Source organism: Bos grunniens, chromosome 16 (genome assembly GCF_055505025.1).
Source record: "Bos grunniens cultivar Pamir isolate PY7600 chromosome 16, Bosgru_T2T1.0, whole genome shotgun sequence".
Taxonomy (NCBI): Eukaryota; Metazoa; Chordata; class Mammalia; order Artiodactyla; family Bovidae; genus Bos; species Bos grunniens.
The window spans coordinates 35,400,806-35,418,032 of NC_141180.1; the positions used below are offsets into that span (position 1 = coordinate 35,400,806).

General features: G+C 45.2%; 1 protein-coding gene across 7 annotated transcripts in view; it reads left to right on the forward strand.

The window, feature by feature from the left end:
- Nucleotides 1-17,227, forward strand: part of CAMTA1 (calmodulin binding transcription activator 1) — a 967,475-nt gene that overhangs the window by 925,294 nt on the left and 24,954 nt on the right. For 4 of the 7 annotated variants that reach the window (XM_086344274.1, XM_086344276.1, XM_086344281.1 and 1 more), the window contains 5 exons: nucleotides 9,766-9,917; nucleotides 13,256-13,452; nucleotides 13,828-13,906; nucleotides 14,161-14,476; nucleotides 14,902-15,428. In XM_086344274.1, the coding sequence (XP_086200400.1) occupies nucleotides 9,766-9,917; nucleotides 13,256-13,452; nucleotides 13,828-13,906; nucleotides 14,161-14,476; nucleotides 14,902-15,428 (1,271 nt within the window). The remainder of the gene's footprint in view (nucleotides 1-9,765; nucleotides 9,918-13,255; nucleotides 13,453-13,827; nucleotides 13,907-14,160; nucleotides 14,477-14,901; nucleotides 15,429-17,227) is intronic. The other 3 variants (XM_086344277.1, XM_086344278.1, XM_086344280.1) reach the window with 1 other exon arrangement.

The following is a 17,227-nucleotide window of genomic DNA, read 5'->3' on the forward strand; positions in this document are numbered from 1 at the left end:
ACAGCTGAACCCGTTAAGCACTTGGGTAACTACCTAGAGGCAGTCCTTTCATCAAGGTGCACTGCCAGGCACCGTGATCCAAGTACTTCATTTCCCTGGGGAAAGTGGGAATACCTGAAGGGTGAGGATCCGTATTGATAACGGGGATCTCAGTGGATAAAGGAAAGTGACATTGCATGAAATCCCGGCTTGTGTCTATGGAGAAGTCAGGTCTTCCGCAGCTTTTCTGCCAGAGTCTTGCACCAACACACGGCACTTACGTAATTTGCTTACCTGAGCCCCAAGGAAAGGGCAGCCACCCAGGGAAACGCCTAGAGCTTTCTCACGTGCTTGCACAACAACTCCACTGGGCTTCAGTCATCTTGAATGCTCTTTGTCTCCCTGAGAATAGAGGATAAGATGGGCTAGTGTATGTAAAGCCCCCTGGAGCCCACTGTGGAGAGTAGAGGTCATTTGGAGCCCTCGTTCCAGAGTTTGGCTGACCTCATCCATTAGTTGGCTTCTGAAGGAGCTTAAATTAGAACATGATATTCCTTCCTGCCAACTGGGTATGCCCACTCTGGATCTGGTACCAAGGGTACAAGACTTGCAGAAAGCTCGCTCTGGAAGAAATGACACATGTGAGAAAGTACCTGTAGGGACTTCCTTGGTGGTCCAGTGGTTAGGCATCTGCCTTGCCGTGAAGAGGACACAGGTTCAGTCCCTGGGCCGGGAGGATTCCACATGCCACAGAGCAGCTAAGCCTGTTGTGCCACAGCTACTGGGTCTGTATGCTGCAACCGCTGAAGCCCACGAGCCTGGAGCCCATGCTCTGCAATAAGGAAAGCCACCACAGTGAGAAGCCCTTGAACTGCAACTAGAGAGTGGCCCCCGCTTGCCGCAGCTAGAGAAAGACCTACTGCAGCCATAAATAGTTTTTAAAATTCTTTAAATTAATTTTAAAAATTAAAATTATTATTTTTTAAAAAACTTAGAAAGAAGAATCTGCCTTGTAGTTGCTGGGACTTGGGTTCAGTCTCTGGTCGGGCAACTAAGGCCACACACGTCTTGGGCAGTTCAGCCACATGCAGTAGTGGAAGATCCCGAGTACCCTGCTAAGACCCAGTTCGGCCGGGTAAATAAAGAACTACAGGTTCGTCTGCTGAACGCTGTCAGGACGCACAACAGGGCACAGAGGCTTGCTGAGCGGACTAGGAAGTAGGTTCAGAGCCTAACCTGTGCTCAAGTCCCTGTACTGATGCTCATGACCTTGGGTAAATAACACATTTTCAGAGCCTCAGCTTCCCCATCTGTAAAAGGGAGAGGAAAATCAGAATTGTTTCCAGGACTAAAAATAAAACCTGTGGAATGTCTAGCCCATGTAGATGCTCAGTGATAGCTACAAATAATAATTCTGAAAGGATGTTTGAGCTACACCCTGAAAAATAAGAGGGTCACCAGGTGGATATGGAGAAAGATGGGCATCACCCCAAGACCCCAAAGCATATGACATTCCTGATCGCTTTGGAGACCAGTGAGCATGAGAGGACCCCTAAACAATTGCCCGAGGCTGTCGGCAAAGACCCATTTCCTGCCAAACACCTGACATTTAACTTTGTGGGTCACAGGGGAGGGATTCAGGTTATTGTAAAACTAGATTATCTGATATAAAGTCAGAAATTGCTTCATGTTGTATTGCTCAATGTGAAAATCCATTCGGTTCCCAGATTTAAAGTGAGTTGTACAAAATCTGCAGGTGACGGTAGGTGTGGCTGAACCGAGAGCCTTAGTCTGGGTAGTTGTTGGTTCCTGACACAGCCAGTTCCTTTCATTAGATGTCCAAACACTTGGGATTCTTCACTTTGACAGCAGCAAATCACAAACCTAAACTTGGAACACACTGTGGGTATCTGACTTCATGAAGTTTTTGTGTGTGTGTTTAAAACTTTGGTATTGTTTAGAAATTTTAGGTAAATGTTAATTGGTGGTGGTGTAATTGCTAAGTCATGTCTGACTCTTGCGACCCCCTGGACTGTAGCCCACCAGGCCTCTCTGTCCATGGAATTCTCTAGGCAGGTATACTGGAGTGGGTTGCCATTTCCTCCTTTGGGGGATCTTCCTGACCCCGGGATTGAACGTGGGTCTCCTGCATTGCAAGAAGATTCTTTACCATCTGAGCTACCTGGGAAGCCCCAATAATAATTCAGACTTAAGAGAATCTGACTATTTTTTTAAAAGTTTACTTTGTTTCATCATCCTCATAGGTAACAATAAGATAGTGATATTCTCATTTTATCGGAGAAGGCAATGGCACCCCATTCCAGTACTCTTGCCTGGAAAATCCCATGGATGGAGGAGCTTGGTGGGCTGCAGGCCATGGGGTCACTAAGAGTCGGACACAACTGAGCGACTTCACTTTCACTTTTCACTTTCATGCATTGGAGGAGAAAATGGCAACCCACTCCAGTGTTCTTGCCTGGAGAATCCCAGGGACGGGGGAGCCTGGTGGGCTGCTGTCTATGGGGTCGCACAGAGTCGGACATGATTAAAGAGACTTAGCAGCAGCAGCAGCAGCAGCATTCTCATTTTATGGATGAGAAAATTGAGATGCAAAGTAATCGTAATTTTTCCAAAGTCACACGGTGACAGGATTAAACCTGTAGCCCTTCTCTCTACTCTGGTGTTCTTTCTACTCTTTCATCGCTGCTTAGTCTAGAAATGCTGCTTCTGCTAAAACAAGCAAACAAAAAAACAGGTCGAACAGGCTTATGAAGAGGCTTGGAATGAATTGTGAGCCAGACTGGCTACAAAGCCATCAGCATCATTTATCTTTCATCTGGGGTATAGGTAGGTGGGTGCACATGTCTTGAATGTAGTGGGAAGGAATTGCTGCATGGCAGTTGAACCGTCTCATCCCCTGAAGCCATCCAAGTAAATAAACTGCTTTAGAGAGAAGCAGGAGACAAAAACACACCTGGGAAGACATCCCACTGAGAGAGGAGAGAGCAATGAAGAGGTAAGGTTTGGTGAGGTTGAGAAAGTAGTGCCTGATTAGTTGCAGAAAGCAGGGCAAGGAGGTGTATTTCAAATCATTTTCAAGTGTTGTCAGGTGTGAATTGGCCGTGTGCTTGAGAAGATGTGCAGCTGATGCTGTTGGAGCCCGTGTGGAGGGATCCGCCATAATGTATGTGCGTGCATGCACAGTTGCTTCAGTCCTGTCTGACTCTTTGCGACCCCTTGGACTGTAGCCCGCCAGACTCCTCTGTCCATGGGATTCTCCAGGCAAGAATACTAGAGTGGGTTGCCATTTCCTTCTCCAGGGGATCTTCCCAACCCAGGGATCAAACCCACGGCTCCTGCAGAGCAGACAGGTTCTTTACCGTTAAACCACTGGGTACCCCTGTGTGATGTACAGGAGGTGACATTTCATGTGTCCACCTTGGGTGGGAACCTGTGTCTCCACTGGAGCAGGTGGTCCTGGGGCCTTTCTTTAACAAACACTAGGCAGAGAGAGGGTTCATTCTTGTGGAGGGAGGATGGCCTCTTAGAGCAGCAGTCCTCAAGATGTGGTCCCAAACCAGAGCATCACCTGAGAACTTGCTTGAAATGCAACATCTGGGCTCACCTAAGCCTACCAACACCAAAACCAGCATCAACACCAACACCCAGGGGCATCCCTGGTGACTCAGTGGTAAAGAAAGCACCTGCCAATGCGGGAGACACAGGTTCGATCCCTGATGGGGAGAGATCCCACATGCCATGGAGCAACTAAGCCCATGCCCCACAGTGGTTGAGCCTGTGCTCCAGAGCCTGGGAGCCACAACTGTTGAGCCCGTGTTCCACAGTTACTGAAGCCCAAGTGGTGCCTTTGAGCCCATGCACCACAAGCAAGAGTACCCGGTCTCCACACCTAGAGAAAAGCCCACGTAACAACAAAGATCCAGCAGAGCCAAAAATAAATAAATGTTTTAGAAACCCAACACCAAAAAATCCTGGGTATTGGGCCCACCAAGAAGCCCTCCAGGTGATTCTGTTGCCTGCTGACACCGAAAACCACTGGGCTGAGCAGAAGAACACACCCCTGGAGGCTCACATGCTCCAGGAAACGTGCGCTCTCGGCTTGCTCTCCGTCCAGCCGGGGTCTCCCAAGGGAGCAGTCTGATCACTTCACTCAAACTGTCCCAAGGACAGGCGACTTGCAACCCCTCAGAACTGAATCACCATTGGCTTTGTTTGAAACATCATGGATGAGACTGGGGCAAACCTCATCAGCCCCCTCCATCTGCACATTGTTCTCTCCTCCCTGCCTCCATACCGCATTAATTCAACAATTCAGGTGCTTTCAGGCTGCGAAAATTATTTGTTGGTCAACAGAGAAAGACAGGGATCTCTTCACTAAGGCATCCCCCAGTACCTGGTACCCAGTCAGTTCAGTTCAGTTCAGTCGCTCAGTCATGTCCGACTCTTTGCAACCCCATGGACTGCAGCACGCCAGGCTTCCCTGTCCGTCACCAACTCGTGGCGTTTACTCAAGCTCACGTCCATTGAGTTGGTGATGCCATCCAACCATCTCATCCTCTGTCGTCTCCTTCTCCTGCCTTCAATCTTTCCCAGCATCAGGGTCGTTTCCAATGAGTCAACTTCTTCACGTCAGGTGGCCAAAGTGTTGGAGTTGCAGCTTCAGCATCAGTGCTTCCAATGAATATTCAGGACTGATTTCCTTTGGGATGGACGGGTTGGATCTCCTTGCAGTCCAAGGGACCCTCAAGAGTCTTCTCCAACACCACAGCTCAAAAGCATCAATTCTTCGCACTCAGATTTCTTTATAGTCCAACTCTCATATCCATGCATGACTACTGGAAAAACCATAGCTTTGACTAGACGGACCTTTGCTGGCAAAATAATGTCTCTACTTTTTAATATGCTGTCTAGGTTGGTCATAACTTTTCTTCCAAGGAGCAAGCTTCTTTTAATTTCATGGTACCCAGTAGGTGCTCCATAAATACTTGCAGATGAATAAGTGGATCTGTAACTAGTTTTTAATCAGAAGTCTTTTGCTTCTAAATAATTATATTACCTTTATCCAGTAATACACAGTTAAGATGTATATGCTTGCTCTTGGAAGGAAAGCTATGACAAACCTAGATAGCATATTAAGAAGCAGAGACATCACTTTGCTGACAGAGGTCCATCGTAGTCATGTATGGATATGAGAGTTGGATCATAAAGAAGGCTGAGTGCTGAAGAATTGATGCTTTCAATTTGTGGTGCTGGAGAAGACTCTTGAGAGTTGCTTGGACTGCAAGGATTTCAAACCAGTCAATACTAAAGGAAATCAACCCTGAATATTCACAGGAAATACTGATGCTGAAGCTCCAGTATTTTGGCCACCTGATGTGAAGAGCCAGCTCATTGGAAAAGATCCTGATGCTGGGAAGGATTGAACTCAGGAGGAGAACAGGGCAACAGAGGATGAGATGGTTGGATGGCATCACTCATGTCCAACTCAGTGGACATGAGTTTGAGCAAACTCTGGGAGACGGTGACGGACAGGGAAGCCTGGCATGCTGCAGTCCGTGGGGTCGCAGAGAGGCAGACACAACTGAATGACTACCCAACAACAGCAACACAATTAACATGAGAGATAGTTCTGAATTCGCTGAGTATCTTACAATAAAGGTTTAATTAATAAAGCTATAAAGCCAAAACTAGCATCATGTTGTTGCTCTTGACTTGCCAGTCATGGAGAGGTGTAGACCATCATCTTAAGATGATGAAGGAAGTGTGATCTGATTCCTGGTCCACGGGGTACCATGGTCCTATGCTCCAGGGTGCCAGCTCAATTGTTTCATATTTTAATCATCACCACCTCCCCCATTTGAAGTCAGTAGGCTCAGCGATGCTGTTCTGCATGATACAGTTTTCTTAAGAGGTAAATAACTGCTTCTGAGTGTCTTCACTAAGTGCTTCTTAGAACAGCTTGATAACGTGTGAGAGCTGACCGCATAGTCCACTGTGGGGCTGGCACTGGACACTCAGTCTGGGAGCAGGAGCCAGTGACCCCTGGGGCAGACCCGGCACTGGTGACTTAGTGTTTTTTCCCTCGACCTTAATATATTTTTTTTTCAAAATTTAAACTTTTTATTTTTACTGGGTTTTAGCTGATTAACAGTGTTGTGATAGTTTCAGGTGAACAGGGAAGGGATTCAGCATACATGTGTCTATTCTCCCCCAAACTGTGCTATACAATAGGTTCTTGTTGGTTATCCATTTTGAATATAGCAGTGTGTGCATGACCATCCCAAACTCCCTAACTATCCCTTCCCTCCAGCAACCGTAAGTTCGTATTTTTCTAGTCTGCAGGTCTTTCTTTTGTAAGTAAGTTCATTTGTATAATTTCTTCTTAGGTTCCACATATAAGAGATGTGTGATATTTCTCCTTCTTTGTCTGACTGCCTTCACTCAGTATGATATTCTCTAGGTCCATCCATGTTGCCCCAAATGGCGTTACTTCATTCTTTTCAGTGGCTGAGTAAAATACTCCGTTGCGTATATGTACCACGTCTTCTTTATGCATTCTTCTGTTGATGGACATTTAGTTTGCTTCCATGTCTTGGTTATTGACATTGGAAACGGCGGTGCAGCGAACACTGGAGTGCATGTATCCTTTTGAATCATGTTTTTCCCTGGACCTGAGCCCAGGAGTGGGATTGCAGGGTCATTCGGTTTTGACAGGCAGCTGCATTGGCAGGGGCTTGGACGGGATGGGCTGGGGGCGCAAACCAGGGCCGCCTGCACTGTCGCCAGTGCAGCTGAAACAGAACCACCTCGACAGGCAGAGCACAGCCACGTGGCGTGCCCTGTGCCCTTCTCCCTGTTGGCATGACTTGGCATGTTAATCTTGGCCACCGTGCTCCAGACCAGTGCAAACCAAGCTCCAAAAGAAGCGAAAAGATTCTAAACACATACTCAAGAGACACAAGATTTGCAGGCTGGCAGAAGAAACCATCAGGATGTTTAAGCTGGTTCGACAGTCTGCGTGAGGCTCTCTGCATGTGTTCAGAGTTGGGTGGTTATCTGGCTGGCAGGATCAGGAGGAAGCAAGGAGAGTTTAAAAACGTACCTGAAGGATAGTTGCTGTTCCACTTGAGTTCACTGTCTTTTAAAAGGTAAAATTCTTTGTCTTCTGTTGGCTTCAGATGGAGGAGTGCTGCATTCTGCAAAATTCCCATTTTCTAGTGGAGAGGTGGAGAAGGCAATGGCACCCCACTCCAGTACTTTTGTCTGGAAAATCCCAAGGGTGGAGGAGCCTGGTAGGCTGCAGTCCATGGGGTCGCTAAGAGTCAGGCACGACTGAGCGACTTCACTTTCACTTTTCACATTCATGCATTGGAGAAGGAAATGGCAACCCACTCCAGTGTTCTTCCCTGGAGAATCCCAGGGATGGCAGAGCCTGGTGGGCTTCCGTCTATGGGGTCGCACAGAGTCGGACACGACTGAAGCAACTTAGCAGCAGCAGTGGAAAGGGCACAGAGAAAGGGTTCTGGGACCAGCTCGGAAGTTTCCCATCAGTGATCCCAGGATGACGAGCCATGTCCGGTACATCACAAGCAGATATTCATTCAGGGTTGAGCCCCCATCTGTGACCATGCCACTGAGATACTTAGAGGGGTCTCAGGGTTTGTCAGTCTGTATGAAATTGGGGGGAAAGATGTCACCTTTCTCTTTTAAAGAGGAAGGCTTTTCCTTTGGTGGTGTTCCTGGAAATAGCTTACTAAGAAAATAATACGATTCTTGCAAAGCAGTCTTCCTCGTCCTGCTTCTGTGGTTTAGGAAAGTGAAATCAATTTGACATTCTGTATTGAAAACTTGCCCCTGAAACAGGTGCTTACTACCTTTTGACTTTGAGAAAAAAGTTCTGTTCCCTGGGGTAAGATCAGCTAACTCTCGTGCGTCTTCTCTTCCCATGACTTTCCCTTCCTGATTTTAGCACCTGGTGGCCAAGCTCTGAATCATGGAGACCAATAGATAAAGTGTCTTCTCATGCCTCAGTCAGCTTCCCAGGTGGCTTTAGTAGTAAAGAACCCACCTGCCAATGCAGGAGACCTAGGAGACATGGGTTCAATCCCTGGGTTGGGAAGAGCCCCTGGAGTAGAAGATGGCAACCCACTCCAGTATTCTTGCCTGGGAAATCCCTTGAGCAGAGGAACCTGGCAGGCTACAGGTCATGGGATCACAGAGTCAGATGCTATTTGCACGCATGAATGCCTTAGTATCTTGGTCTGTAAGATGAGGCCAGCAGACCTGCCTCACCTGATGGTCATGAGGGTTCACGGGTTAATGTTTGTAAAGCTACTTCATGGGTGAGTAGTGCATGGAGTGTTCCCTTGCCTGTTTTTTGTTGTGCTGGGTCTTTGCTGCTGCGGGGCTTTTTTCTAGTTGCGGTGTGGGCTTCAGCGGTCGCAGCACTCGGGTTCTGTTGTCGCTGTGCACGGGCTTAGTTGCGGAGCAGCACTGTTTACTCCCTAGTGTCAGGACTTATCATCTGGATGACGAGGGAGGCTGATAAAATATTTCTTCTCCAGGGTACTCCTTTCCTTGATTCAGATGGCTGTGTTTTGAAAATAGTGCCTTCACAGCAGGTTGATCAATTTCCCAAGATATTTTATTCCCTTACCATAAGATGATGCTGATGGCTGGCACCCTTGTCTGGGACTTAACCATGTCCTGAACATTTACAAATCTGTTAATTCGCTAAATTCTCTCAGCAACCCTCGGAGATAAGGACTGTTACTATGCCCATTTAAGAGTTAAGGAAACTGAGGCACCAAAGAGTTTGTTCAGAGTTATATAACTATTATACAGCACAGCCAGGGTTCTAACTGTTTCCTGTCTGGTCCTTCCTCACCTCTCCAACTGCATCTTCTGCTGTCCTCTCGGGTGTGGTCCAGGCACGTGGCTTCTTCTCCTTGAACATTCTGCCTCAGGGCTTTGCAGAGCTCTTACCTCACTCCAGCTGTCATATATGTGTGTGTGTTTGCAGCTAGAGCCTGGATCAGAAAATAATTTTTTTTTCAGTTTTTGGGTAAAACTGATATACCTTTTATATATATATATATGTAACTATATGTGTGTGGATTTGTGTATATTCTTCTTTCTCACAGTGATCTCTTGCTTTCTTATTTTTAAATGAACTTGAACTTTTATTATTTAATTTATTTATTTGGCTGTGTTGGGTCCTTGCTGCGGCACAAGGGATCTTAATTGCGCCATGCGGGATATTTCAGTGCAGTGCAGGGGCTCTCTAGCTGTGGCATACAGGCTCAGTTGGTCCACAGCATATGGGATCTTAGTTCCTGATCAGGGATTGAACCAGCATCCCCTGCATTGCCAGGCAAATCCTTAACCACTGGACCACCAGGGAAGTCCCAATGATTGCTTTCTTTCACCGATTTAAATTGTGTTCATTTGTTTGCTCTAGGGGCCTGTCCCCCAGATCTCCCTTCAGGGTTTCCACTGGGGAATTTGACAAAGAAATGGGGTCCCGGAACCTGAAACCACAACCTTGACAGAAAGGGTTTTTCTGTTCCTTTCATTGAGAACTTGGGCTGCGGTCGCGGCTGTGGTCTTGTGTGAGGTGTCGGGGTCATCACCAGCCTGGACAAACCCAGGTGGTCTGGTTGAGTGGGTGATCGCCTTGGATGCCCATCCTACAGGCTGGACTGGGCCACGGATTAATGCCCATTCTTCCGAAACACAGCCTCACCCTTCCATGTTCTGCCCTAGATAACCAGTTCAGGATGTCCATCCTGGAGCGGCTGGAGCAGATGGAGAGGAGGATGGCAGAGATGACCGGGTCCCAGCAGCACAAGCAGGGGAGCGGAGGAGGCAGCAGCGGAGGGGGCACAGGGAGCGGCAACGGAGGGAGCCAGGCCCAGGTACGAGTCCTTGAGGGCCATCGCCTTCCTGACATTTCACGTTTCACTGAGGAGCGCGGCAGTCGATCACAAGTCTCTTCTCTTCCGCTGGTGTGCTTCCTGGCTGAGGCAAGAGGCAGGGCAGGGGGCTTTGTGTCCTTGTGCTTCTGAGTATTTAAGTCTGTTCAACAGGGAAGAAGCCCTGGACTGTGGGCCTTCTCAGTCGTTCACCTCCCTAAGCCTTAAATCACCTGTGGATCTCAGAAGTCACTGCAGTTACCTGCCAGCAGGAGGGAAGGCATCCAGTGACAAGACAGAGCCCAAGCGATGACTCAGATCTTCTGGGCTCGGAGTCCAATTAGAACCTATTTTGTATCTTGTGTCCTATCTCTATCTTAAGTATAAATAGAAACCGTAATTGAATTCAGTAATTCATAAGACTTGTATAAACTCCAGGAGTTCGATCGGAAAAGGGCCCAGAGAAACTGGGCCCTTTTCAGTAGAGAACAATAGAACAACATTATACATTCTGTCATTGTCCAGATGCTTTTTCAGCAATTCCGTGACGGGTGAATTAGTGTCGTCGGGTTCAGGGAAATCACCAAATACTAGAGTCCCAGGAGTCTTGAGAGTTTTATATCGATTTCTTGTAGGAGCTTCATTTGGGGAAAGTTTCCTAGGTAGACATTTTTTTTTCCCCAGGAGACTCTAGAGTAAAGGTAGAGGGACGGATGGTGTTTATCACCTTCCTGCTGAGCCATTACCTAAAAGCCTCAGATAATTCTCCCTCTTTCCGTTCAAGATGATGATTTTCCCTGAACAATCACGTTTGTAAGTAAACATTTTGAGTCTTATAAGACTTGTAAATATCAAGTGTTAGTAATATTTTTAGTAATAGATGAAAACAAAGCATAAGGTACCACCACCCTCCCCAAAATATCAACCTTTTTGGAAAATTTTCTCGTTTCTCACCTGTCTTTGGAAATCAACGGACAAGGAAAGACTCGGCACAAAGTAAAATATTAAGGCTTCTCGTCCCCCTGATACAACTGTCTCATAAACAGTAGTAAGCATTGCTTACTGTGTGTCTCATGGCCAAAATAAGAGTCCCACAGAGCCCTTTTTCTTTCACTGACAAAGGCTACAGAAAGGGACTGGAGTGTAATGTCCATTGTATAGCTCAGCTCTTTGGCCCCTGGCCTGTTACCTGATCCCATATTAGCTGCTACCGAATACTCTTTCATCAGTTTATGTTCGCGTCAAGGAATATGTGTCCACTTTATGTGATAGAGATGTAGCTGGTCTTGTTAATGCAAAAAAAAATTCCTTTTGTTCCTTACCTGGTGACTTCTGTGTGTCCTGAACGCGTCTTCTTGGTGTATACAGAGCAGCCCTGCCTGGGTCTTTCGAGTCAAGGCCATTCTGCAGCAGGTCAGGGTTGCCTGACTACATGCCTATAACATGTCATGACATTTCTAGTGAGGGTGACATTATAGCCATTTTCTAGGTGTTTAAAAATTTTTTACAGGCGTTTGTTTTCCAGATTTTAAAAAAAACAGTGAGGAACAACAGTATTTCATGGGGTTCGTTACTGGACAAAATAACTTAAAATAATAACCAGAGACAAGACCTCCCTGGTCCAATGGTTAAGACTTCACCTTCCACTGCGAGGGCTGCAGGTTCGATCCCTGGTCAAGAAACTAAGATCCCACGTGCATCTCGGCCAAAAAACCAAAACAATAAAACACAAGCAATATTGAAACAAATTCAGTAAAGACTTAAATAGTCCACATCAAAAAAAAAAATCTTAAAAAAAACACCAGAAATGAGAATTGGACTAGAGTCTCATTTGTTTGAGAGAGGGTATGAAACATAAAATTATCACAGAGAGGATATATATATAAACATACAGATGATTCACTTTGTGGTGCAGCAGAAACTAATGCCACATTGTAAAACAATGAAATATACCCTGATAAAATATACACCCCAATAAAAAATTTTTTAAAAGAAAATATTGTAGACAAACATAGATGGTATTTGAGGCTAGTAAAATGTCATTTGTTTAGATGCTGGGGATTCTGAATAAAATTTCATTTAAAAAAAAAAAACCTATCACAGAGACTCAGATAAGCTGTTGAGGTTACTGACTTTGATTGTATTTTTCTTCTTGTACAACTTCCTTATAACAGAGAGAAGAAAGCCAGGTGGTTAAAGTGAGTGAATTTCTCTTTCCCATATGCCTCTGTTGTTGTTTGTACTGTAATAACACTTGAATTTGGAAGTCTCTAATGCCTTCCCCAGTCGCCTTTTTGCTTTCTATAAAGGACTGGATTTTTTAAATTTATTTTTTCAATTGAGCTATAGTTGACATATAACACCGTGTTAGTTTCAGGTGTACGACAGAATGATTAAGCGTGTGTGTACGCTGCCAGATGATCACCATGATAAACCTAGTTAACTTCTGTCATCAGACTTAAAATTTTTCTCCCTTGTGGTGAGAACCTTTAAGATACACTCTGTTAGCAAGTTTCAGATACGCAGTTGAGTGTTATTAACTTTAGTTGCCATACTGTACGTGACATCCCCGGGACTTACTCATTTCATAACTGAAAGTTTGCATCTTTTGACTCCTTCACTGTTTTGCCCACCTCCTACCCTCCACCTCTGCATACAACTCTTAGTCTGTTCTCAGGATCCATGAAGTCAAGAAGGCTTTCTGTGTGTGTGTTTGGTTTTTGTTTAAGATTCCACATGTAAGTGACACACATTATACAGTACCTGTCTTTCTCTCTGACTTATTTCACTGAACGCCTATAAGGTCCATCCATGCAGTTGCAAATTTTAGAGTTCTTATTTAGGGAGAAAAATCCCCAAGTGACAGTTCTCCTCCATAAGGAGCTGGGGAGTCAGCGGTCCAGGCAGCAGCCCCCCACAACCCCCCTTCCGTAGAAGCATTAAGAAAGTTACCTGCTTCGCTCTTCTCTGCCGGTTTCCTGTCTACAGTGTTTAACTACATCACCTGGGAGGCTAGACCACATTTTTGTTTGTTTTATAGTATATGCTTTCCCTGAACTGGATCAGCACGGAGTTCACAGTCAAACTGTCAGCTGCAGTAGACAGACTCTGATGCCCTTAGAGTTGCAGAAGATTCCTGTGTGCCCGGCTGTGGGTGTGCCGCTAAGCTGGACTCGGCATGTTCTGTCTCTCTTTCATGATGCTTCCTTATCTTCAGTTTTGCGCTTCCTGTTTTCAATTGCTAATCACACAGAGTTTGTTCCCCCTCTGGTGTCCGAAGGCTGACATGGTGGTGGGCCTTTGGGCCTCCAGTCATCGGAACACGTGTTGTCTCGTTACAGTGCGCATCCGGCCCTGGGACGCTGGGCAGCTGCTTTGAGAGCCGAGTGGTTGTCGTGTGTGAGAAGATGATGAGCCGAGCCTGCTGGGCAAAGTCCAAGCATCTGATCCACTCAAAGACTTTCCGTGGGATGACCCTCCTACACCTGGCCGCTGCCCAGGGTTATGCCACCCTCATCCAGACCCTCATCAAGTGGCGGTAAGGCCGGTGTCCTCCTCACCCATCAGCAGGCACTCCTCTTAGTGTGTCCACCAATGGATGGAAATCTGGCCATTCAGGGAGTATGGAATCCTCTCAGCAAAGGAGTCTCTCTGAGAACAGTTCCACAAAGTTCTATGAACTTCCGCCCAAGAAGTACTGAGCGAGATGCTAAAGTAAACTTTGGACTTTTCATTTCCTCCTGGCTCCTGGCAAAACAGAGCATCCAAACCACCTAGGAAGCCCGGGACTTTGTTTCTTCCCATCAGCAATGTTGGCTGCCCACTTCGGTTTCATCTCTGTGGGTTTTATAATGTTGTGGTATTTTTTAACATTGATTCTCTGTGCAGTAATTTGTGATGCTATCTGTTCCAGCACAAAGCATGCAGACAGCATTGACTTGGAACTGGAGGTCGACCCCTTGAACGTGGACCACTTCTCCTGTACTCCTCTGGTAAGAAATGGGTTCATTTATTCCCCAAACTGTTCTTCTGGGCTGGCATGAGGATATGCCTGGCTTCCTTTGTGTTCACCCTTGTTGATACATGATATATATCGGAGCCACTTTGTAACGGAAATGTTTTATGGCACTGTTGAGATTGCTGCCAAGGACCAATTTGTCAATTGGCAGCAGTGGCAGAAGTCAAATAGGATTTTTTTTTTTTAACTCATATTGAGGAAGCGCACTGTGTCTCTCTGTTTTTTTAGATGTGGGCGTGTGCTCTCGGGCACTTGGAAGCAGCTGTCGTGCTGTACAAATGGGACCGTCGGGCCATCTCTATTCCAGACTCTCTAGGAAGGCTGCCTTTGGGAATCGCCAGGTCACGAGGTCACGTGAAGTTAGCAGAGTGTCTGGAGCACCTGCAGAGGGATGAGCAGGCTCAGCTAGGACAGAACCCCAGAATCCACTGTCCTGCAGGCGACGAGCCCAGCACAGAGAGCTGGGTGAGTCAGTGGCACAGCGAGGCCATCAACTCCCCAGAAATACCCAAAGGAGTCACTGTCATCGCAAGTACCAACCCAGGTAAGAATCCTAAATGGTGACATCTCAGCACTTGGCGGATTCCCCTTTTGCTGTCACGCCCCTACCCTCGGAAAAGTCCATAGGATGTTCACGTACGTTTAAGGGTTTGGGATTTTCTTTTTAGTGTTTCTAATTTTCCTTTTAGCTGTTAGAATGCCTAGTGCTTCCCCCAACCCAGCTCGCCCATCCCACCCCCAAAACTGAGTGGGGGAAAAAAAACTGTGTTACTGTGAGAAAGAACTACAAATTTTGGAGGAGGATTATTTGAATACAATATATACTGCTGGGGAATATGTAAACGTTAGGGATGTGTCTTGGGTTCTGGCTTTGTACTCTGTGTCTCTCAGGCATAGAGAACATGTTAATTCTTTAGCATTCCTCACTGTACCACCTGTCCTGACTGTCCTTTCTACTGTACTTTTCAGAGCTGAGAAGACCTCGGTCTGAACCCTCTAATTACTACAGCAGTGAGAGCCACAAAGATTATCCAGCTCCCAAAAAGCATAAATTGAACCCCGAGTACTTCCAGGCAAGGCAGGAGAAGCTGCTGTCCACTGCACTGAGTCTGGAACAGCCAAATATCAGGAAGCAGAGCCCTAGTTCTAAGCAGCCTGTCCCCGAGACAATCAGCCCCAGTGAAGGATTGAGGGACTACAGCCGGGAGATCTCCCCTCCCACTCCAGAGACTGCAGGATTCCTCCACGCCTCTGCATCCCAGCCGGTAGTAAAGTGGAACCCCAAAGATCTTTACATTGGTGTGTCTACAGTACAGGTGACTGGAAATCCGAAGGGGACCAGTGTAGGCAAGGATGTAACACCTTCACAGGTGCGTCCACGGGAACCAATGAGTGTCTTGATGATGGCTAACAGAGAGGTGGTGAACAGTGAGCTGGGGTCCTACCGTGATGGTACAGAGAGTGAGGAGTGCTCACAGCCCATGGATGACATACAGGTGAGCATGGAGAAGGTAAGCTTGCAGGGGCTGGTCCATCCACCCGCACTTCCATGATCTTTGCTGCCAGTTTCCTAGAGGTCTTGTCATTTTCTTACCAGTGACTGGTTCAAAGTCTGGGCTTATGTATAAGACTAGTGGAGAGTCTTCTTCACTTGGGCCACTCGTGAATCAAACATTTTGAACTGGGCCTGAAAACCAGGGACTGGAAATATGCTTATTAGAAATGTCAAGTTAGTAGATAGTGTCAAAACAGGCTCAGGGTTTCTAAGTCACTTAAAGGGGGGAAAAAGAAAATTTGGCTCACTTGGGAAAAGTTCAGGAATTGGCAATAAGGAAAAAAAACAACAAAAATAATACTCTGAAATATAATATTATAGGAATATTTTTAAACATGAGTCATTCCCACTTTGGAAACTGTTAATTCTATTAGAAGATCCTCAGACTGGATAAAAAGAAGCAAAGTGTATTATATACTACTTGTAAAAGACAGAATTAAAATGAAACAGAAAGGATGAAAATGAACTGACAGGTGAAGATATAACAGACAAAAGAGTATAAAAAAGAAAAAAAAAGTATAATTAAGGCAAATATTATATATATACAATTTATCAAAAAGTTATGACCATAATGAACCATTGTGCGCCTAACAACATAGTTTCTAAATATTAAAGCAAATAAATCACAAAGAAATGTGGTACCAGAACCACAATCATTGTATGACACTAACGCGACTATCTCGAGAGTTGTCAACTGAGGTACATGTGAAGAGAAAATGAAAAAAATTGACAACACAATTAGAAAGTTTGACTTAGTATATATACTTAATATATGATTATATAATTATGTAGATGTATGAATAAAAACATGGTAAATATACATATCATTGTTCTGACATATCTAAGCACACTTGTGAAAACTGCTCATATATTAGAACCCAAAGAGAATTTTAATAAAAACCCAACGTCATTTGAGTAAAAAGCCCTAAAGTCATTTAAATTCCATTGCCTTTTGTAGCTGTCACATTCAGAAATCATCTACTTGGTATCTCAGAGTATTGCACTTACGATGTTAACATGTCCTTATATTAACACAGTTTTATAAAATAGAGGATTTGGGAGAAGAATGATTACAGATAGTTATAACCTTTGGTCTCCAGAAATCCCACTTTTTAATACTTTGATGGGAAAAGAATCAAGGTAGGACTTACTTCGTCCTGTTATCAAGACGGTCAGTATAGAAGGAGAAGAGAAGAGAAGCTGTGATATTCTGCCCTAAAGGTTTTCAGTGTATTCCTTTTACAATTCTTTGTTGACAGTATCGAAAATTACCCAAGATAAGTATTTTTTAACAGTTTTATTGGGGTATAACTTACATACCATAAATTCATTCATTTTAAGTGTTCAACATAATGAACGTTTGTGAGTTTGTACAAAATTCACAATCATCACAAAAGTCCCATTTAGGGCACTTCCTTTCCCCCACAGAAGTTCCCTGTGCCCCTTTGCAATCAACCTCTGTTCCCATTCCAGTCCTATGGATCTGACTCTAGAAATGTTATGTAAATAGAATCATAAACTGTCACATTCTGTGTCTGGCTTCTTTCAGTCAGCATAATATTCGTGAGGTTCACGCATGTTGTAAGATAAGCATTTAATCATTTTTGTATAGATCCTTTCTGAACATTTTCAGTTCACTTAAAAACTGCTGTATTTCAACTTCCATTTTCAAGAGATGTGCAAGAAAACTTTTAAAACCAAGCTCATATCTCTGATTCTAATTGAATAGATCTATTCCAG